The sequence below is a fragment of the Colossoma macropomum genome, unplaced genomic scaffold (genome assembly GCF_904425465.1).
Source record: "Colossoma macropomum unplaced genomic scaffold, Colossoma_macropomum, whole genome shotgun sequence".
NCBI lineage: Eukaryota > Metazoa > Chordata > Actinopteri > Characiformes > Serrasalmidae > Colossoma > Colossoma macropomum.
In genome coordinates this window covers 27,934,605-27,957,386 of record NW_023494806.1, presented here as the reverse complement: position 1 = coordinate 27,957,386, position 22,782 = coordinate 27,934,605, and the positions used below count along the sequence as shown (strand labels likewise).

Sequence of the window (22,782 nt, the reverse complement as noted above, 5' to 3'; positions counted from 1 at the left end):
GTTCACAGCTGTTGTCTAAGTCTGTAATTTTATAGTTTTTGTACTTTTTTTAAATCATGCAGCCCAGCCCTAGAATGTTAGAACAACACTCCCAAGTTTTTGCTTGACTTATGTCAGTGATAAAAAAAGTCCTCTCATTGTTTATTGTAACACATTTGCCATTAAACAGGCTGTGACATAAGCAAGGCCATGTTTAAGCCAGTATTGAGTCAAAAACCTTATTACTTATGCACCAGTTCAGTATCTCTCAGTATCTAATCTTTTTGGAGGCTTGGCAGTTATCCATTTAATTTATGTGCTTCGTGTTTTCTTTTGCACCTGTGTAATGTCATAGCTATGTGATTAGTGTGACCTTGTCCTTCCTCACTGGAGAAAGGCAAGGACTTCACTTTCCATGGGGAGCAGATCTTGGACTGTGGAACATTTTCTGGACAAAGGTGTCCGCTCTGCAATTAGTCTATATGAGAGTGAACAAATTGCCTTTTGCATGTAGTTCAAGTTAAGCTGAGCAGTATGGCCCAAATATATCATCACAATACTTGAAGACATTTCTAGGGTACAGGGTACACACATTTAGTTTTACTGAAATTTGATAAGTTAAAACAATAAGTTTACCAATAGAGCCACATAGCTGTGTTGCACTACACCCAGTTAACACAGCTAGTTATGCGCTCTTGAACCTTTTGCACTGTAAGGATTCAAACTTTTGGTCTCCTTGCTAGATTGAAACCTTAGGCATCTAGGCCTCTTCTAAACCTCGTTTAATGGAACATGTAGTTAGTGTTAAGTAGTTTAAGTACAGAAGATACTCTCAGTATACTTAGCTTATTTTGATGTAGTCTGTGATTTTTGTATTACTCACAAGTTAAAGCAAACTGTTATGACAATCATGGTGTTTTACTCAGGTGGCCTTTGAATTAAAAATATTTTATCAGAGACTATCACCTGGTTCAGTGTACTGAATCAAACACACATTGCCTTATTTGCCTTCTGGCTATGGGCTTTACCCCTGGTTGGAACATCCTCTTAGTAAGATTAATTGAGCACATCCTATTAATACAATGATATTATGTGTCACCATATCTGTTAAAGGATCTGAAGTCATTATACCTGGCAACTGGGAGGTCACAAATTGTTTTAGCTCCCCATTATGGTTGTTTGATTTGTTAATTATATACCAGCTCTCTCTGTAAGAATGTAAGAATATAATTATATAAGAAAATGTGATTAAGTCTTCAGTATGAAAGTGCATTGAAGAAAACTAAGCCTATCTGTTAGTTGAGTTTGCACTCGACAGGTGCTATTTGATCTCTCTCTCTCTTTCTCTCTTTGAGTTAGAGAACACAGGAATTGAAAACTATTTTTTGTTGTTGTTACCCACCCCATAGAACACTCATTGGTTTAGCTACAAAACAACACAGATATGTTTCACTACTGTTTTTAACATGCCCTCTCAATTTCCCCTTTCAGAAATCCCCAACAACATCTTGAGGGTCATTCCATCACTATATTAGCTGAAATAAAGTTTGTTAGGTGACCCCTTGGAGGGTCAAGGGAACGAGTCAACATAAATGTAGACTTCCTGTGCAACCCAGAACAATAAAATAGTTATAATACTGCCACCTTTAGACTGGACTGTTTGTAGCAAACTGGTTTGTATTTTATAAATGTCTGCTTATGTAACTTTGTTACTTTAGTCTGCTAGCTAGTTAGCTAATTAGCAAACTAAGGGCTACAGAGCTAGCAACAACAAAGGACAAATCACTATGCTTAAAGAGGAGTTCCACCTGTTCAAATTTATGCATAATTGAATGGTTACGATGTCAGCCATTAAAAGTGTACTATGTCAGGATTATTAACAATGGTGATGACAGGAACCAGATGTCTACAGAATGTAATTCCTCTTAAAGCTACCTCACATTATGTTAAATGATTACGAATATGGCACCTGATGCCTGAGACATTGTTTTATGGTAGTTTAGAAATAAGAGTTTGGGCTAAAACATTTTTTAAGAGACATTCATGTAGGAGAGGCACATGTAGGTTATTGTGCACCAGAGTAGTCCCCAAAGAAAACATTACCACTATTTTACCATTATCAAAATAGGGCTGGGCGATAAAACGATAAAAATAAGTATCGCGATATAACTTTTCCTCGATAGAGCGATAAGACAGGTTCGATAAATGTTCGATATAATACACCGTTTTCACACTTCCATGTTTTAGCGAAAGCCCTGGTGGCGTTTTCTACTGCAAGGAAAGCGACACTACTCTGCTGTCGCCAGGAGAGGGCGCACTTCCGAGTTTTTCGGCTTCATTAGAGAGGGAGGAGGCCATGAGTAAAGGGTTGCCAAATATACTTTAGCTACATCTGAAACGTGGAGTTATACATTCCGTGCATCCTAACAAGTTTAGCGGTGTTAAATCACGTCTGCAGTGCCGTGTTACAGCGCCAAACCATAGTCATATTTTAGTATTAGTGCATTCTCGAGCAGCGAAAGTGAAAGAAAGAAGTGGGTTAATGTTAGTTACAGCCCTGATTTAAATGAAAGTAAACTGAGGAAGCTGTGAGGCATTGGAGAGCGGGAGAGCGCTATCTTTCCAGACTAGCTGTTTTTAGCTGTTGGCTAATTGAAGCAGCGCTCCGGCACGACACGGTGAATTGATGATACGGTGGATCAAACAAGACACAAAATCACCGCTTTCAGTTTAAACATACCTAAAAGGAGGACTCTGTTTGACTGGTGCGAGAGATTCACACTGCAGATAATGCTTTTACACAGCGAACGTCAGATATTTTGCGGTTCACCCCTTAAACTACTACGGTAGCATAGAGAAATCCATCTGTCGCTAGCTGGTGTCTGAATATTGCGATATGCTCTGACATGGATGTGGTAGGAGTGACAGCAGTGACCTACTGAACCGAGTTGACGTTGTTGAGAAACTAAAGAGTTTAGCACTGTTGTTGGTCACTTGTTTAGTATTTGTAACTGGATAGTCGAGCACTTGTCACCATACAGCTAAAAATAATCTTTCTTTCTTAAATAATGACTATTACAAAAATTGCAGCTGTGCTTTTCCAGCTGATAAAAACAGCTCAGAAACTTTCTCCCACTGTCCCAAGACAGATTTGTGAAATGTTCCACTGTTTGCCGAGTGTTTGTCATGATCCAACCATAAGTGATAAAACCACAATTAACCACCCAGGAGCAAAATCAGCCTTCAAACGTGAAAGAAATAATGATTTGACATGTATCGCAATATGTATCGATATCGAACGATATGAGTTTTGTTTATCGTGATAATGTTTTTGGCCATATCGCCCAGCTCTATATCGAAATGAAAACTAAGAAGAAATGTGTAGGTTCAGTTGTCATTTTGGATAGTACATAACATGGCTATATTTGTCTTATACACACTGAAATCCCAAGTCCCTGTCACTGTCACTGTAAAGAAAACCGGAGTCAGTAAGTGTCCCTACACATAACCGTTTCGTTCTGAATTACTTCAGATAATTATGATTAATGATAATTACTTAATTATGCCAATGTTTTGACAAATCAGTTGGATTCCCCTTTAAGCCAAAGCAATATTCACAAAGTGTATGTATGTTATGCTTGTACTTCTCATAAAATGGATTGCATTGCATAGTTTTGCGTAGATGGGTAATTAACTCACTGAGGCGAGCCTAGAGCCATAAAAAGCTTTGCTCTGTAAAGGGCAGGTGGGTTTGTAGAGAAAAAAGAAATCCCCTCCTCCCCTTTTTCTGCAAGTGGCTACTTGTGTAACGCAGGTGCAGTCCACTTCCTGAAATGTGTAGTGAAAGCATGGGCATGTCAAAAATATTATTATAACCCAAGGCTAGTGTTCATTGACATTCTTATCATACTACCCCTTGTGCTACTACTTATGCACTTGTGTGTGTTTTTAATTATCAGTATGCTTAATTATGAGAGTCTTAATACTTAAACATTATTAGGGTGCAATATCTGAAACAAAAGCTAAGCTGTGCTTTATATTGTCCCAATCTGACACTCTAGCCACAAGCTAACACCCTAGCCACAAGCTTACATGCTAGTCATGATATAAAGATATGATACAATACATGGTGATGCAGTTTCATACAATACATTGTATAATGTGTCTTTTCTGAGCTAGTTCTCTAACCTTATGTCAGATGTTAAATCATATCCCATGAGACAAATGTATATGTATGGACACTGAATGTACCCAGGTGTCAGAGAAGAATGGCTATTTTGCTTTCTTTCTTACTTCCTCAATCTGTTCTTTTGCAGCCGTGTTGTCTTACCATGCACCGTAGAGGAGGTAAGATGTTTTTTTTTCCTTTTATGTCCATGAACTTTCAAACAGGTAAACATTTAATTTCTACCTGTACACACAGATGCATACATATGTGCACACTCTTGCACAAACGCTTTGGTCAAATGGCTATCAAACAGCCTGCAGTGATCCTGGGGTTGTTTGGCTGATTTGCCAAGTAAACACACATGCAGCTTAACTCCAACCGTTATGACAGTGGTTTAATGGCTCCTCCACTGTGTTTATGTGCGCCTTTAAAATCATTGTTCAGTGTTATGAAACCATTCAGGCTTGCTCCCAGCTCTCCATACATGGGCAAAAAATTTAACAAGAGAAGCTAAGCAGTTGTTAATCCAGATGCATTACCCTGAATGACCGAAATGCAACTCCCCATGCCTCCACTGGTTCATAAGCTGCCAAAGCACTGATTAATCAGCTCTGTTGCGTAAGGTATCTGCACATGCTCTTTCAAGCTGAATGCTTTGGCAAAAAATTCTGATATCCATATCCGTTGATATAGTTTGGCTTTTGTCACATTTCTGTTTGGCATTCTGCAAGTCCTGAAATGTACAAAGTCTTAAATAAGATAAGGGTCATTCCACCATGGCAGAGGCAAATTCTATCCTTTATGGTTGCAACCCGAACAGGAATGTCACACAGTGACAAATTCAAGAAAAAATTGCAATAAAATGATTAACTATCCCTTTTGAAAGTTCTAAAAATAGGAGTACAAATTGTTTTTATTTAGTTAATAAATTTTGTCCCAAAATGTATCAAAGAAAGATTACAAAACCAACACAAACACAGGGAGGTCTTTCTGAACTGCTTCTTGTGTGAATAGCTCACAGGAAGATTTAATTCAGAGAAATGCATGATTGTCATTTCTTTTTATATTTCTGATAACCTTGGCTAAACTACTGACAACTGTCACAAAAATGTCAGTGGTATTACTCATGCAAAATGATGACTTAAAAATTTAAATAAAATAATACAAAGGCACATACCACATGAAACTAAAATGGTAGTGGACTATATTTTAGAAAGTTTGAGTAATTTTAAGTAAGTTAAGGTCAGTAGTTCCTTTTTGCTAACACCACTAAAATCAGTTGCACTGGTTCTTTATAATGATGTCTAAAATTATACAATAAAAAGAAAATCAATCAGAAATGTTCAATTTTAAGTTTATTGCTTTCCATTATAATACAAATGTTTAAATCATAATACAAATAGGAAGTCATGGAGCCGTTTGTAAAATCTAGTCAGCAGTGTTATATTATTACTGATCTGAAGTTTTTGATGTTGTATGTTCATATTTTCCAGCCCCCATAATTAAAGTTGTGACTGTCAGGTTAGCAGTTTCTGTAAATTAAATCCTCAGAAAATGAATGGTATCATCACATTAGAGTCTGTTCATTACAGGATCAAAAATATCTATAGATCCTTGGAACCTCGATAGCAGCTAACAGACATGTCAGTTGGACCCTAGTACTGCTTTTGCACAAGTCCAGTGTCTGCTGTTTGCCATATTATAATAGTACAAAGGACAACCTAAAAATGCAAGCAGTACAGCACTGTGCTCTGTTGGTTCTTATGTTGAAGATTGTGTTTTGAAAGTCATGGTCTTTTCAAAATGAATTTTCACAAAAAGTCTCTGTGTGTCTTAGTACCAAGTGGGACAGTTGTACTCTGTGGCTGAGGCCAGTAAGAATGAAACAGGTGGAGGTGAAGGCATTGAAGTGTTGATGAATGAGCCTTATGAGAAAGATGGAGAGAAAGGACAATACACACACAAGATCTACCATCTCAAAAGGTGTGTAATCCTCAACTTTATCTTTATCGATCACTAACTATTTAAGCAGGCTCTGTTATGACTTGTTTTCTGTGTCCATAGTAAAGTGCCTGGCTTTGTGAAGATGATAGCACCGGAAGGATCTCTGGTCTTCCATGAAAAGGCATGGAATGCTTACCCATATTGCAGAACAAGTGAGTGGTGGCTGCAAAGCATTTTTCCATGAGTCATTTTCTGATGAGATATGTGGCAGTAAGAGTAATTAGTCCCCCCCCTATCATTGTGCGTTTCACAAGAGGAAGTTTGTAGTAGCAGTTAGATTAATTATGAACAACATATTGTTTTCTAAATATTATAAATAGCATTTAAGAGCTAAATTAAGCCTAGTATTATGTCCCGGTAGAAATGTTTCCACTTTACCTGCCTGCTTGTCATAATTTTGACACAATTTTGACTCAGCATCTTGGCCATTTCCTGTAATAGACCTCTCCTGAACAAATGAGTTTGTATGTTTGTGCTAAATGTGTTTTGACTCTGCATAATTGCTTTTTCTTTTCTATTGCATGCGTCATCCTTTTGCAACAGTTGTAACGGTATGTATACTGAAAAGATCATGTCTCTTTCCTTAGAATGTTTAGTTTAATAAAATATTCAGCTTCTTATACTTCTTGGACTACTTTATGATATACCTTCTCAGTCCCCTTTCTTGCTTCATGCAATAGCTTAGGACCCCCAAGCCACCAGGGAGCCCAAAATATGTACTTTTTTTTTCGTTTTGTTTTTTGTTTTTACATTTTTTTTCAATATTGTTTGTGCTTTTTTTTCACTGTTTGGGCACAGTGAACTAAGATTAAAATGAAGGATTCATTATTTTCTTCCATACAAAATAATGTGTTTGAGCTAGATAGAGCCCACAAATATTCAGAAATGGCCCTCTGTCTTCCACTGCTTTCTGAAGTCCTCTTGGACTTTATGAAGTATTGGCTCCATCTAGTGGATTTATATAGGACGGCAAATGTATTTTTGAAGTTTTGATTAAAGCTGGGTATGTACCGTTGTAATTAGTCTTGTTTTCACTGTAGCAAACCTAACCCAGTTTTTATAATTGTGATGTACTGAAAGTATAAAGTTAAGAGCTTAATTCAACCTTTTTGATAATGTTGAGACCCCCGTGCCTGTTCTCCTAGAATGAATACATGAAGGATGACTTCTTTATCAAGATTGAAACATGGCATAAACCTGATCTTGGAACAGTAGAAAACGTGAGTTGGAGTGTTTCTGTCTCATGTACCTGTACTTGGATGTAAGACTGCATTTCACAACATGGTATGTCAAAGATGACATGATATCACGCATGGTATAAAGTAATGTGCAAAAGTTAGAGGCCACCCTTTCATTTATATAATTTGCTATCATTAAGTACCAGTTGTTCACTTTTCAATGTCAGAAAAAAGTAACAAATATTTAATAGAAAATTACCTATAAATCGCTTGGTGTGTCCACCCTTTGCTTTCATTACCGTTTCCATTCTTTTCAGGAGATTTGGTTTGAGTCTTTCAAAGAAATCTGGTTATTTTACTATTTTCCCCACACCTCCAAAGCTCAGTCAATGTTGAGGTCTGGACTCAACTTTTTTTCTTTTTTACCTATTTGATAACAGCTTCTTGAGAGTTATAACTTTGAATTGTCCTCTCACAGTGGAAGGATAGACAGAAACACCTGTGGATTTATTCAAATCTGATGCAAGAGTGGAGCTTGATTTTTCTTTTAATTCTCTAAGATCAGATTTAAGTACTGTTAATCTGTTAATCTAGTGGTGTCGATGGTCTACCAGGTCTTGTATGGTTGTTAGGAATCCCATTTATATCTGGTGAAAAATGAATAACATGTAGTTAAAGGCTGTTTAACTTCAACTTTTGCACAGTACTATACATTAGATTTCATACTGTAATTTTGTTGTATATTATAAAGAAATTAAATTGATTTAAAATTGATTGATTGATTTATTACTCTCACTGGGATTTGAGTTTGAACTTCATTACTCATCCTTGACCCTGCTATCAGCATGGCAAGCATAGCATAGTCAGAGTAGATGATGTCCCCCCATGAAAATTGGAAAAGATGGTTGTTGAGGAAGGAGGTGCTTGCTTTCACACTGCTAGATTGTTTTTGAAGTGACTGACTGATCCATTCTATCAAAATGCGTTCTTTTATAGCTGTTCTTGCGAGGTTAAACAAGCTTTACTAAACATACTAAACACCTGATTATCATAACGTGAGCTTTTACTCTTGTACAGTATAAATACACAGATCAGGCATAACATTATGACCACCTCCTTGTTTCTACGCTCATTGTCCATTTTATCAGCTCCGCTTACTATATAGGTACACTTTTTAGTTCTACAATTACACTGTAGTCCATCTGTTTCTCTGCATACTTTGTTAGCCCCCTTTTACCCTGTTCTTCAGATGGTCAGGACCCCCATGGACCCTCACAGAGCAGGTACTATTTGGGTGATGGATCATTCTCAGCACTGCAGTAACACTGATGCGCTGGTGGTGTGTTAGTGTGTGTTGCACTGGTCTGAGTGCATCAGACACAGCAGTGCTGCTGGAGTTTTTGAACACCTCAGTATCACTGCTGGACTGAGAGTAGTTCACCAACCACAAATATCCACCCAACAGCGTCCTGTGGGCAACGTCCTGTGGTAGGAGTGTCTAATTGAGTGGACACAGTGTTTAAAACCACTGAAGAACAGGGTAAAAGGGGGCTAACAAAGTATGCAGAGAAACAGATGGACTACAGTCTGTAATTGTAGAACTACAAAGTGCACCTATATAGTAAGTGGAGCTGATAAAATGGACAATGAGCGTAGAAACAAGGAGGTGGTCATAATGTTATGCCTGATCGGTGAATCATTTGAAATTAATAATGCACTTTAAATATATGTATTGTGCACTACAGTTTGTCTTTAGGTGGGATTTTTGTCAACATTCTGTAAGCCTTGTCCAACCTCACAACAGTTGCTAACATTGGGGAGATTATTGGGCAAAGAAATTCCAAAAAGAGTACCTTGTTCTCAGTTTTTGGCCTATTATGTATTGTTTTTCATCCATAGGTTCACAAGCTGGACAGTTCCACATGGAAATCAGTGGAGGTGATACCCATTGACATTGCAGACAGAGATCAAGTAGCCCATGGTGTAAGTTCCCCTCTCTTCAGTTAATATGGTTAATTGGTAGCTGTTTTCAGTACTGTTGTCCTGTTTCACCTCCCCTGTCCACTCTTGTATCAGTACAGCATCATTTATTGACAAACGTAGTTCTGAAGGCTGAAATTTGTGGTGAATTAAGGCTTGATTTTCATAAATCATGAATATTTATTTTTTTACCACCATATCTGTTTAATGCTGACTACATTTTGGTTCACTAGTTGAGTTACTCAGCACAATCAGTTCAATCAGTCCACTTTGGTTTTTAGAGTTTAGCTTTTTATTGCAGCTGTGTTTCATTCTCAGTCAAGGTCCTTTAGTGCCACCTTGTGGTGAGTTGGTGTAGTGACATTCCCATTATTAAACTCGGAGGCTAAGATTTGGATTAGTACTGATTTATTTTAGTACAATTTTCCTAACAGCGAAGGTTTATATGCGTTTTTTGATTTCAGAGCTTTGATATGAGCAGTTTAGTAGACTATGTAGGACCTAAACACCTTTTAATGATAGAGCTCAGTTGCTCAGTTTTTTCAGTTACTCAGTGGTTTCTGCTGTAGATGGCAGTTTATATTTAAGTAGATATGTAGTGATGTTTTTTTTTCCCCAGAGAAACACATTTCTTGCACATAATTAATTAATTCATAACATGACCCAGATGTTTCCCATACACTTGTAAAAATATATATAGTTTTTGACATCATTTCTATAATGTATATTAAAAATATGACTTTAAATTCAGGATTTGAGCAATAAGCAAAGCATAAAGTTTTTGCTTTTTGGAAATATATATATATGTGTGTGTGTGTGTGTGTGTGTGTGTGTGTGTGTGTGTGTGATTTTGTAGATTAGTATATATATTATATATATATAATAATATATAAAAAGTTCAACTGCTGAGTTGTTGGGGTTTTTTTTTGTTTTCTTTCTGTCTTTCTTCTTCTTCTTCTTCTTCTTCCTCTTCTTCTTCTTCTTCTTCTTCTTCTTCTTATTCTTATTATTATTATTATTATTATTATTATTATTATTATTATTATTCATTCATAATGCAGCTTCATGCATCGCACCATATAGGCAATGTAATAAAAGATATTAATCAGGGTGGTCATTTACAGAAGTTTAAAGGTGAAAATTACATATGACGCTTATGATGCTGTATGTGTGAAGTAGTGTAGGGAAGGTTCTGTGGTTCAGAAAAATTGTTTTCACAATTGTTTTCTTATGACACTGACAACATGTTACTGGCAAGATTGGACAGAAAGCTTATGAATAAGAGCTTCGCCAAAAGCACACTGTCTATGTAGGTGGCTGGATGTGGCAAAACTAGTCTAATGAACTAGTATTCACCACAGCTTGTTGAATTGTGTTTGTGGAGGAGAATGAGGAACGTGTGTGAGAGTGAGGGAGAACTCTTAATGATAGTGTTTTTGCCTATAGTTGCTTCTGTAGGTGTGTGTGTGTGTGTGTGTGTGTGTGTGTGTGTGTGTGTGTGTGTGTGTGTGTATTTTGTAGAGAGAGTCTCTCAGGTCTCCAGGCTCTGTGTGTCTGTGGGCCCTATCAGGCTCTAGCCTCGGGCATGGCTGCAGGCATTGTGCTGAGAGCCCGCAACGATGAGTTAGTTAGAGTAATTAAGGCTTCGTGCAGCTACGCACACACACACACGCGCACACACACACACTTTCCTCTTCCTCCTCCGCTTTGCATGAATTCACACCCAGCCTCATTAGTGCATAGTCACGCATTGTCCTCCAGACAGTGCATATGGTATTAAACAGGCCAGTTTACTCTGCTGTGTGTGTGTGTGTGTGTGTGTGTGTGTGTGTGTGTGTGTGTCTTTACTGCTTGTTTGCTTCTCTTGCTGTATAGTAGCCATGAAAAGCTGCTGTTTGGCTTCAGGCACATCATGATTTATTTACAATTGCAAGGCCCTGGAGGTGCAGTTAAAATTAAAGGTTTCGTCAGTTTATTTTAGCTGCTTTTTTTTCCTCCTCTCTTCCAGTTTATTAAATGGAGTGTCTTTCTCTCTCTCTCTTTCTCTTTCTCGCCCCCCTCCTCTCGTTTCTGCTCTTGTATTATTTTTATTAGTGTAAAAATTTCAGCTATGTGTCCTGTGTTACACTGATAACGGACATATATACTATAACAGCTTAACAATATATCTGAAAAAATGTTGTTGTAGTAAAGGAACTTTCAACAATAAAAACCCATGTATCTGATTTTTCATCACATTGTGTCTGCCACTGTTTGCCTTCTTTGTCATTAGTTGTGTTCCAAAAATGGCACTGAAACACAGAAAATGATCAGAAAATAAAATGATTGCTTTATGTAATTATATGCAGGATTACAAAGCAGATGAGGACCCTGCACTCTTTAAGTCAACAAAGACAGGCAGAGGACCACTGGGACCTAACTGGAAGGTAAGAGAGAGGGACAGAGTAGAGTGTGTGTTATTGTATGCTGTACAATAACCACGCTTTTCTTTTGGTTTTAATAATGGTCACAGACATTTTTTCCGTAATATTTTTGTGTGTGTGTTATTTTCTGTAAAAGAAAAAACAAAACCAAAAAAAAAACAAAGATGTAGTGCAGGGGTGCTTCAGGGCCAGGATGGGCGGTTACTGGTCAGTTGAAGTGATCTAATGACTGTTAATTATGATAATCAGAATCACTGCATTGGCAAAAATACTTTCATTTATTGTTTTTGTCGAAATCAAGCAACACTAACACTGAATAACTGCATAGATCATAGAAGGGATTTAGACTAATTATAGAGAGCCTGTAAACAACAACCAGTGTATAGAAATTGCATCAAGTGTATGTAACAATAACAATTAAGTTGGCAATAATTATTTGCAAATGTTAAATGCAAAATGTGTTGTGTTTATGGTATTTGTGGCATTGTATTCGTGGCTTCTTTTGTAGCTGTTTTGGTGGTGAAGCTTGTCCCTTCAAAAATATAATAATACACAATCTTGTGTTGTGAATGACTTCAAATATTTTGAAGTTACGGTTTGCTACATCACTCACCTGTAGTTGAGATTTAACAGAGATGAAAAACAGCTGGATTTGTGAAAGGATCCATCATTAGCCCTGCGGTAGGTGGTGTCATTCAACAAGAAATACTTGACGGTGTATAAATGTGCAGAAAGGTCCAGGGTGAAGTAAGGAGAGTGGTTAGTCAGTGGATGGAGGTGTAGGCCATGAAGGAAATGTAGACGGAGGGAATGGCAGATAAGATGTGAGGAGGAGAGAGAGAGAGCACGTAGGGGTGAGCCTGGTAGAGTGACAGTGGTGTGTGACTATGCTCTGATGAAGATAAATCACTTCTATCCTGCTTCTAATTGAGCTTAATAGATATCACAGTGATTGGAGCAGACGAGGCTCATCTTGTTAGGGTGTGTGTGTGTGTGTGTGTGTGTGTGTGTGTGTGTGTTGGTGAACCAGAAAGCAAAAAGTGTGTAAGAAAGAAAGTGAAAGGCTCAGTTACGCAGTGCAACAGTATCTGTTTATATCAGTGCTGATTAAGGATGGGAAGACTAAAATGTGTCTATATACCATTACAAAAGTATGTTGTATATCTAGCAGCCGTCTTGGAGCTCAGCAGTCACACTCTGGATGCCAAACATGTCCTGGTTGATGGCTGCACATCAAAAGTGTGTAAATCTGTGGGTGTTTATGTCCCAAATCATTGATTTAAGTAAACTACTGACTACTGACAGTTTGTTACAAATGGACAGCCAGAATTTAAAGAAAGCTAGAACTTTAATAAACAGGCTGCGACGAAAAGACAACTATACAGACAAAATAAACTTTAGAATTAAACCTAATTTATTTCTTTTTAAGGCAGAAGATTAATATGCAATACATTTATGTAATGTATTTCCCAGTCACACTGAGAATAAACACAGATAAATTGTCCCAGAAAACAGATAGCATTTAAAAGTTGTATCATGAAATATAATGATGCACCATTGTGCAAGCAGCTGCTGCAACAACAGTGTTCCTGAACGTTCCAAAGATAGCCTGTAACAAAGACCATCTCCTGAGATTTGGTGTCTGCTCTCTTCCAGTATTTGTATCATTTTAAATTGGATAGTTAGTCACAAAAAGTTACACCTTTTATCCACAACTAATGATTACTGATTAGGAAATTTGTTGGAGAAGTTTGTATTAAACCTAGACATGAAATGGAGTTATGGCATAACCGAAGTTTGAGGAAAGACCACGCCTAAAACTCCTCCTTCTCAATTACAGCTTCCTGTAAATAGCAGTCCTTCACTCCTCCTACTCGTGACGAAATTTCACACCGACCCAGCTTCTTGCTACTTACCTGCTATTATCTCATCCCGTCATGGACCTCAACATTTGTTGCTTCTGATAACGACCTCTTCGGAGAAAGCCAGCATCTTTCCTCCCAGGGATTTGCGCGTCCTGCACCCAGGCTCAAGTCCGTCATTGCGGTTCCCAACACGCCTGCTACCTCGGCTTCCTTTGGCTCCTCATCTCGCCACACTAGCTCTCGTACGCTGCTCCGACGCGGTCTCCGCACACACGATGCGGCCGTCGAGAGCCGAGAGTTCCTGCGGCTCCCCCAGCTCCCCTGGCTCCGGTCCACGTCCTTCCTGCTCTAAATCGAGACCTGCGTCTATCTCCAATTGGACTGTGGCTAAACTGCAGAAAGGCCTTAAGTAACGGCGCATTCCTTTTGCCCGTACGGCGCCTAAGGCAGCTCTTTTCTCCTTGTATGTGCAGTCTCTTGGGAGTAAACAGTGCTTTCCTTCCACTGCTCTGGCGCAACCTGACCACGTCACCTTCCCCACGGCCCTGGCGTGTGATGACGTCACCGGCTCCCCGGACGCCTCCTCGGGAGAAGTGCTGCCCTCTGCTGGAGGTCCCACTCCCAGGCAGCTTGCCTTTGTTGCTGGCCCAGCCAACACTGTGGTCGCCCACATTGCATGCCTTGCTTCTTCCATTATTTCTCGACTCTCATCCCTCTTTTTTTCCCAGCCTTTTTCTGCCCCACCTTTGGCTCAGCTTCCTCCTTTATCATCCCAACCCCTCCTCTTATCATCCCTCCCCATTCCCTCATTATCCCAGCTCCTCCCCTGTTCTTCATACCCGTTTCTTCAGTCTTTCCTGGCGTTCCCTGCTTGCCCTTCTGCCTCATTTTCTCATCCTGTTCCAAGTCTCCAGATGCAGTCACTGCCAGCTCAGCCATGGCCCCTCCTCACCAACTCCTTGTTTTCCCTCTATACTGCTCCTCCTGCTGTTCCGCCCAGCGATGCCCACCTCTTCAGTCCGCCTCTCGTCTCTTTTGTCCTGCATATGCGGATCCTCCAATGTGCGCCGGTCAGTCTCCCCTCATTACTTCACCCCTCTGGTGCCTCCGGTGCTCCCCGCCCCATTGATTCTGGCAACGTTTCTCTTACCCTCAAGTGTGCCAATCCTCACACGTCTAAGGTCCTCACTGTTCCTGAGTTTGCCCTCGCCTTTTCCATCTACTGTGACGTCATCTGTTCGGCCTTCCCATCCTCTCTCCACTGTGCTACTGTGGATAATGCCATATTTCTCATCAAGCAGGCCGGCCATGGAGCTTGGCTTGCCAAGGCTGACATCGTCTCGGCTTTTAAGATCCTCCCTCTGCACCCCGATTTTTGGCATCTGTTTGGAGTTTGCTGGGAAGGCAGATTTTACTTTGCAGTTCGTCTCGCCTTCAGCTGCAAGAGCAGCCCCAAAATTTTTCACACCCTGGCTGAAGCCTTGTGTTGGATCCTGCTGAATGTTTGCAGACTACCCTACGTGCTCCACCTCCTCGATGACTTCCTCGTGGTGGTCTCCCCTTCCTCCCCACCTGCGTATGGCCTCTGTATCCTCTCTTCCGCATTTCAGCGTCTCGGTGTCCCCCTCTCTCCCGAGAAGACAATGGGTCCATCTACGTCTCATGAGTTCCTTGGCATTTAGCTAGACTCAGTCTTGTTCCAGGCTTCCCTTCCACCTGATAAGCTGGAACACATTACTACCGCCCTGTCCATTTGTGCTGCAGCCTCGTTGCTCGAAGCTCCAGCTCCTCTCTCTTCTTGGGTATCTCAATTATGCAATTCGAATAATACCTCAAGGATACTCTTTTATCTCCCACCTCCTCAGCATTGCCTCCTCGGTTCCCTCACTCCAACACCGCCTCTCCTTGGATGATGCATGTATCTCAGAACTCTGCTTCTGGCTCTTCCTCCTCCAGCACTGGAACAGCATCTCTTTCTTCTATGAAGATTCTATCCTAGTCCCTGAAGATCTGCAACTATTCACCGATGCAGCTCCCTCGATAGGCTTCGGCGGCTTCTATGGTGGCCGCTGGTTCGCTTCTCCTTGGCTTCCAGAGTTTGCTTTGCTTTCCCACAAATAAGGCGATTCCTCTGCCTTGTGGGAACTCTACCCGGTCGTCATTGCTGCACTCCTTTGGGGACATGAATGGAAAGGACGAATGATTCTCATCCACTCCAACAACTCCACAGTCGTTCATATAATCAACAAAGGATGTTCTAAATCCCTAGCACTCATGCCACTCCTACGTCGCCTTACTGGGCACTCAATCCAATAATAGGGGTGCGGGAAAAAATCGATTCTTAGATGCATCGCGATGCGGACGTGAACGATTCTGAATCGATTCACAAATGTCAAAAATTGATTTTCTAAATATTTAATTTCTAACATATTGTTGACGGAACGCAAGGCGGAACTTGGAAGTGGGTAAGTGCAGCGCCCGGAGAGTCTGTGACGGCCCATAACAAAAACACAAGTGGATGAGCGAGAAATCTGACCAGCAACCTCTGCATTAAAGCCAGGTTAGATCAGGAGTCACAACCCAAATGTTAAGAAGAGCCATTTTGTCCTTTCAACAAAAATCAAACCACCTTGAGAGCAACAAGATTTAATGTCCAGTATGTCTCAGTATGTGATAACGTCCTAGTATAGGCTAAACAATATAAATGAGAGCGCAGATCTACTTTGCTCTGCTTTAAGCTTCGCCTACAGCCGCTTTCCTCCCATCTCCGCCAGAAAACTTTTCCTCAAAACTAGAGCAGTTTCTTGTAAAATGTCTAACATTCGGCTGTCTTACAAGGCTGAAGTTGCTTCTCATTCTCCAGTTTCTTGTTCGAATTTTCCCGTTCCACCTTAAATTCTGACTGAGGCGCCGAATGTAAATGTAAATGTGGCACCATTTAAGGTGGAACGAGAAAATTCGGAAGAGAAGCGACTTCATCTTTGTGACTTTTTACTGTTTTACAGTCTCTCGTTGCAGATTTAACTTGCCAGGAAACCAACTGCGCTGCTTATAAATGCGAATAACGCATCGTTGCTATGTGACTTGCAATCTGCATGGCAATTCTCAGTCATTGCGAAACAGGGCTTCAGGCTATGTTGCACATGTCCTATCTCGAAGATATTTTACTAACACAGCGACTTTCTCTACAACGAGACCAAAACCAAAGTTATAAAGTCACTAAAACGGGTAGGACGGCTGTAACGCGCTGCGTGGCCATCCATTGCCACTGGATCTTATTTCACTGTAACTGCACATTTTATCGCGGATGAGTGGTGGCAGCGTCTCATGTGCTCCAAAGGCAGTACCCTGTCAACCTATTGAATGGTCTTCGCAAGCTTCCCACGGCTACATACAAAACTCAAATCCAGGACCTCCGCCAAGCTCATGAACGGCTGGCCTCCATCTAATCTGGAGTTTTTGGGGGTCGGCCTTCTCGTGATCCACAGAAGCCGTACTGAACTCCAGCCCAAAATTCCTCAGAGTTCCCCTCCTCTCATCATCTCCTTTACCAAGGCATGGTCTGCATTCACAAACATGCATATCACTCCAGTCCAGCAGATGAACACCAGTGACACACAAATTTGTTGTAGAGATAGACTTGGCCTGTGCCAAGAATCTGCCCTTAAATGTGTTAGTGTCTCCAGATACAATTTATATAAAGAAAAGCTTTAAAGGCACACATAACGATGCACGTTTTACACTGATATTTCGACTATGGTTGTCACAATTAATTTATCAAAATCACTTATTTGGTTTTAAATTAGACAGTTTTTTGCCACTTAGTCTTTTTAGTATTTATGTTAGTCTTTTTAAAAACTTCCTTGTTTATGCCCTTTTGGTATGTTTGAAAGGCTAAGCATGGTTTGTTATTGTTGAATCTTTTTTTTTTTTAAAAATTAAATATAAGAAGAAAACTATTTACTCAATAAATAGTCAAAAATAGTCAGTGGATTGAATCAAGCTTGTAACTGGCATTAAGACTTGATTACTAATGTAACCAATAGTTACTGCCCTAAGTCAAACTACTGAATCTCCACAGCCTGGGCGATCTTCAGACCTTACTTCAGTGCCAGAAACTTTCTCCATTTTCATGAGACGAGCGTTTTATCTTTCTCTTCCTTGCAGAAAATAAGCTACTATGAGTTCCTGTAACCTCCGTTTGTTGTTATTTAATTAGATCAATTTCCTTTTTGAGGCCAAAGATGAAACTGAGGCTCAATTTTTCTGCCAGTCCTGAGCGCAAAGGAGAATCTTCTATCTTGCTCTGCACACACGCTCCCTCGTTGACTTCCTCTTTAGTCCTTAAAGCGCAGCTCCTTTGAGCTGCAGAGTCAAAAAATGTCACCGCCAGCTGGTTTTCATGTGGGATTCGTTTCAACTGAAGTTCTCCTATTTTGTGGTGGCGGGAACTTTTCTAAGCCCGTTGCAGTATCAGCCCCTCCCTTCCGCTTCTGACTCCCTCTTGCTCCATTTGACTGATCAGAGCATCAAACATGAAGACATAGCTAGTGATGGGCTACTTTTTTCTCTCTCAGCTAGCAGAGAGCGAAAAATCAAATGATTAATTAAACAGGTGTTTTTCAGCTGGAGAGCGTGCCAGAGTGCCATGTGTGCAAGCAGGTCCTCGATGTTAATAATGTAACTGACCTGCTGCTGAAAAGTGATTTAGCACGTCGCTTTCGTCACTTTTTAACTCTCTCCTCGGCCACAAAGGCAGCTGTGTGGTTTGTAGCAGTGTCGCTTACAGAGGCCAGCGCAGCAAAATCGTGCTTAAATCGTGAATTTATCCACTTCGCTCTCTTTTTCTCCCCCCCCCCGATTCACTCCTCCCCATCTTCTTTTCATGAGATAAAAGTAAGGAAAGAAAAAAACACTTTCAGCTTCTGGATGTCTATCCCCTGGTTTGATTATAATTTTATCATCTATTCCAAAGCATTATGTTTTAATGGAGCTGTAGTGCTGTACTGAGATTGTTTTGAGACATTTTTGCCATATTTTTTCCACTTCTTGAGTCTTTTTTAAAGAGTTTATGGTGTAATCTGTTTCTTTGCTCTTCCAAATATACTTTTTCCAAGTTTTGAAACTGTCGCATAAAAAATGATCATACTCTTGTGCCTTATTTATGCAAGACATATTATTGGGTGTATGCTATATCCTGCTTTATTACCGTATGTGATTTCTTAAACTTTCTATTGTTTGAAATCACAGAAAGAACTGGTTAGTAATCCTGAGAGCCCACGTATGTGTGCCTACAAGTTGGTCACAGTTAAGTTCAAGTGGTGGGGCCTGCAGAACAAGGTTGAGAACTTCATTCACAAGGTAAGACACTGCTGTAGAGTATGTTTGCAAGTTTGAGTCTGTGAGATCTGCTATTCCTTCACATTTTTAACAATTATATGTAAGAGAAATACACAAATAGTGTTGGATCACAACAATGGGTCTTTCTTTTTAAAACCCACTTACACAATTTTCACAAAGAATCTGACATTTAATTCTTAATTAAGAACAGAATCTACACACATTCAAGAGCACAAGGGTGCGAATGATACTGTGGTTTAAAAACATGTCATGAATCTGACGTAGAATTTGTTAGGACCTTTTTCAAGAGCTAATTTAAGAAGAACTCAGGAAGATATTAGTGAATGAAGCCCACTATCCCCATAGCTATAGGGGTAGGGGCAAATAGCTGGTCCCTGGACACAAAGTCTGCTAAATAAACTTCCACTGAAATTGATGGGCCTTTTTATTATATTATTTACAAAGAAGACTGCAGTGTAGCTTTACTAAGTATAATTAATTTATTGTCACTTTTTTTTAGCTTACCACACATATTCTTTGTCTGATGTTAGTGAAAGTGTAGTACATAGCATATTTATCAGAAAGGGCATGCACTTTCCCTTTGTTCTTTAAGTTTTCACCAAATTACTGAACGAAACCATATATTTCATTGTTTATAAAGGATTTCCTAGAAGACATATTGTGAAGTATGAAATTCAGCCTAAAACTTCTTGAATTAAACTTTTTTTTGGTTGTTCTGAATCAACCCTAAATAATCTTAAGGTTACTGTATGGTGTTTTTATGGCATACGCACAATACTGCATTCTTTGTTTTCATTTCAGCAAGAGAAACGAATCTTCACTAACTTCCACCGCCAGTTGTTCTGCTGGATTGATAAGTGGGTGGACCTCACTATGGAGGACATTCGGAGGATGGAGGAAGAGACACAAAAAGAGCTTGAGGAGGTATGTTTGTTAGTTTTGGATTATGACTTTCAGGTATCCCATTCTCGGCCAACGTTCATTTGACATAGACAGCAATGACAGAGGTCAGAATGACAGTTAGCTAATTGTACTTTATTCACCCCAAGAAGGAAGTTGGGTGCTGTAGAATGAAAAGAGAACCTAACATTGCATACACATAATAAATGGACACAATTACACATATTACACATCTTGTGCTTGCATATCTCCTTAGCTGAATTGACTGTTTGTCCTTCTGGTTAAGAATTTTTTGTGATCAACTTTTATTTCTGATGCACAATAACACGGATACAAATAAATGCCCCACCACCCCCAATTCTGCTTTTCAGTCAACATTTTAAAATGTTTTATGAAGCCTGCTGTAGTAGAGGGTTTCCTTGTATAATGATCAGGCATCATGTTCTTAAATCAAAATCCTGCTAATTTACAATGTTTCCCATTACTGACTTTGACAGTTGTCCTACCTATCCGAAGCACATTTTATCAATTGTGTATAAATAAGATATTCATGGAACGAGCGTGTTAACTAGCACTGAAATTTGATTGGAGCTTTCATTTTCAAGAAAAGTATCTATCTGTCCTTAAACATATTTTATATGCTGCAAGTTAAAATGTTGAAATTCTCTGAACATAAAAACCGATCAAATATATTGTCTACTAACACACAACAGAAAAATGAGACACTCATAGCTCCATCCAGCGAGGAGTCTGCAATTCCGTCTGCCTCGCCCCATTCTGTGTAACTCTTCCTACAATCATTGAGCCTTTCTCCAATACAATGTTCCTTCCCAGTGTTCCTGTAAAACACTTCCTTTTGTTCTACAGTACCTTCTAAAACCTTCTGATTCTGCATTGGTGTCTCTTTGTTGGTCTCCCCTCACTAACCTTCCTGATTTGCTGATGCTGTCGTTTTACATCTAGATGCGCAAAAGGGGTTCAGTGCGAGGCACAAAAGCAGCAGACGACTAGCTTCATCAGATGTGGTGTAAGTGCATCTGTTAGGGGTTCAGATTCATGCTAAATGCATTCATACTAACTGTGGTGTTTAGTCTGTGGTGAATGGGTCGCTAATATGTCTGCATGGACATGTTCAATCACTGTTGTGTGCGGGTTCTCACAGTGCTCATTTCGTTTGTGTGTGAGAGAGAGGGTGCACATATAGAGAAATTTTAGCACATAGTGTGGTCATTATGAAGATTTTAGCACGAAATGGCAGTGTGTCAGTCAGTCAGATGCATATAAACTAATATTGAGCCTTATGTTTAGTTCTGCCAAATGTCATTTATACTGCAACATTTGAGTCAAACATACAGTGTAAATACAGTTGTCTTGTATTCAAGTTTTCCTTTCTAAAATCATCTTTATTGTTGTGTTCATATGGCATGCGCTGCCATTAAAAAAGAAATGAAACACTCAAGTGTAAAAACAAAATAAAATATGCCAATGATTAACAGACAATACATTGTGTAGCCCTGAGTGGTAGACCTGTCATGATCATGAAACTTTAGCTGATAATTAATTACCAAATAAATCACTGTAATTAACAATGCAGCTATTAAAATACAAGCTTAAAGTGGCCATATTTGCTGATTAGTTATCTTGCTTCCTAGCTGTCAATACTTAGTAGCTCCCCACTTACAAAAGACACAGCCTAAGCTCAAATAAACATCACTAACTGCTGCTTTCTGAACATGTTATAGCAGTGATCCACAGTAAGAACTGTTGTTGTTCTCATAAGACCCATTATGTGTCTCAATAAATGCACTTTCTGCTTTCCTTTACATGTATTTGCCCCAACCCAACTTATGAAATAGGCCCAAAATTCCTAATAAGTGAGTAGGGTCGCATAGCTGTCCTTGTTTAGTCTGTAGCTGTATGTATTGTTTAGATACAAAACCATGTCACTTTTTTGTTAAGTGGTGCTTGATTTTGATTACTTGTGGAAGTAAATTGGCAAATAGTTTTGTGTGTAGAGATAAGGAAAAACTCCTTCTGTGATGAGTGTAAGCAACTGTGGAAAACTCCATGTCAAGGCAAAATCAAACCATAAAATAAACCCAGTAACACAATTTTGTTTTGCTAGCCTGTAATGCCCAGAGGTCCAAAAGTATGTAGACTCTAACTAAACTCAGAACAATTGCACTTCTAAAATGGGCTTTTCTGGTTACATCTCACACAGCCCTACTGTATTTCCCTTATTCACTGATAAGAGGGCAAGTGTGAATTAGGTCAAGTGGGTGTGAAGAAGAGGGAGCAAGGATAAAAATAGCTTTAAACACACAGGTGGAGGTGTTTGGTTGGCTCATATATGATTGTTAGTGCTGTCACAATTACTTGATTATTTGTTTTAATTATCTGAGAGTTGACAGTATGATAATGCATATTTGTTCTCTTACAGTGCAAAAAAAGCTGTATAAACACCTTTTTAAGTACATTTTTACATAGTATTATTTTAAAGACTTAAAAAAAAAAAGTCTTCCATAAGTAATATTTTTCCAGTAAAGTGTTTTGGAATCTTTCAAAAGGCTATGCAGTAACTCTAATTACTTGAATAATCATTAAAATAATTGGTTGTTTACTCAGTTACTAATATAATCAGTAATGACAGCCCTAATGATTTTTTTAAATAACTTCTGCCTCAACTTCAACATACATTAATTTGCACTGCTTTCTCTTTCTGTTTTCATTTAACAGAAAGTTCCATTCTTGGACAGAACTTGTGTATTTTGTGAGATTGCTATAAAGCCTGCAGTCCAGGGTCTAATTGTTTGGCATAGTAATGCCATCCTAGAGTAAAAATCACTCGGTGGCTTATAGCCAGGGCTGTTGGTCTCTAGACCATAAGACCACCCAGCTCTTGAGCATTAAACATTAGTTCTTTT

The 22,782-nt window shown here is 39.3% G+C and overlaps 1 protein-coding gene across 3 annotated transcripts in view; it reads left to right on the top strand.

The window, feature by feature from the left end:
- The window catches only part of LOC118827158 (phosphatidylinositol transfer protein beta isoform), a 29,899-nt gene that overhangs the window by 4,053 nt on the left and 3,064 nt on the right, over window positions 1-22,782 (top strand). For 2 of the 3 annotated variants that reach the window (XM_036598395.1, XM_036598397.1), the window contains exons 2-11: window positions 4,296-4,326; window positions 5,985-6,130; window positions 6,212-6,303; window positions 6,695-6,702; window positions 7,297-7,371; window positions 9,229-9,312; window positions 11,658-11,735; window positions 18,848-18,958; window positions 19,760-19,882; window positions 20,822-20,885. In XM_036598395.1, coding sequence (XP_036454288.1) covers window positions 4,296-4,326; window positions 5,985-6,130; window positions 6,212-6,303; window positions 6,695-6,702; window positions 7,297-7,371; window positions 9,229-9,312; window positions 11,658-11,735; window positions 18,848-18,958; window positions 19,760-19,882; window positions 20,822-20,869 — 796 coding nt within the window. In that variant the 3' untranslated portion in view covers window positions 20,870-20,885. The remainder of the gene's footprint in view (window positions 1-4,295; window positions 4,327-5,984; window positions 6,131-6,211; window positions 6,304-6,694; window positions 6,703-7,296; window positions 7,372-9,228; window positions 9,313-11,657; window positions 11,736-18,847; window positions 18,959-19,759; window positions 19,883-20,821; window positions 20,886-22,782) is intronic. The other variant, XM_036598396.1, reaches the window with a different exon arrangement.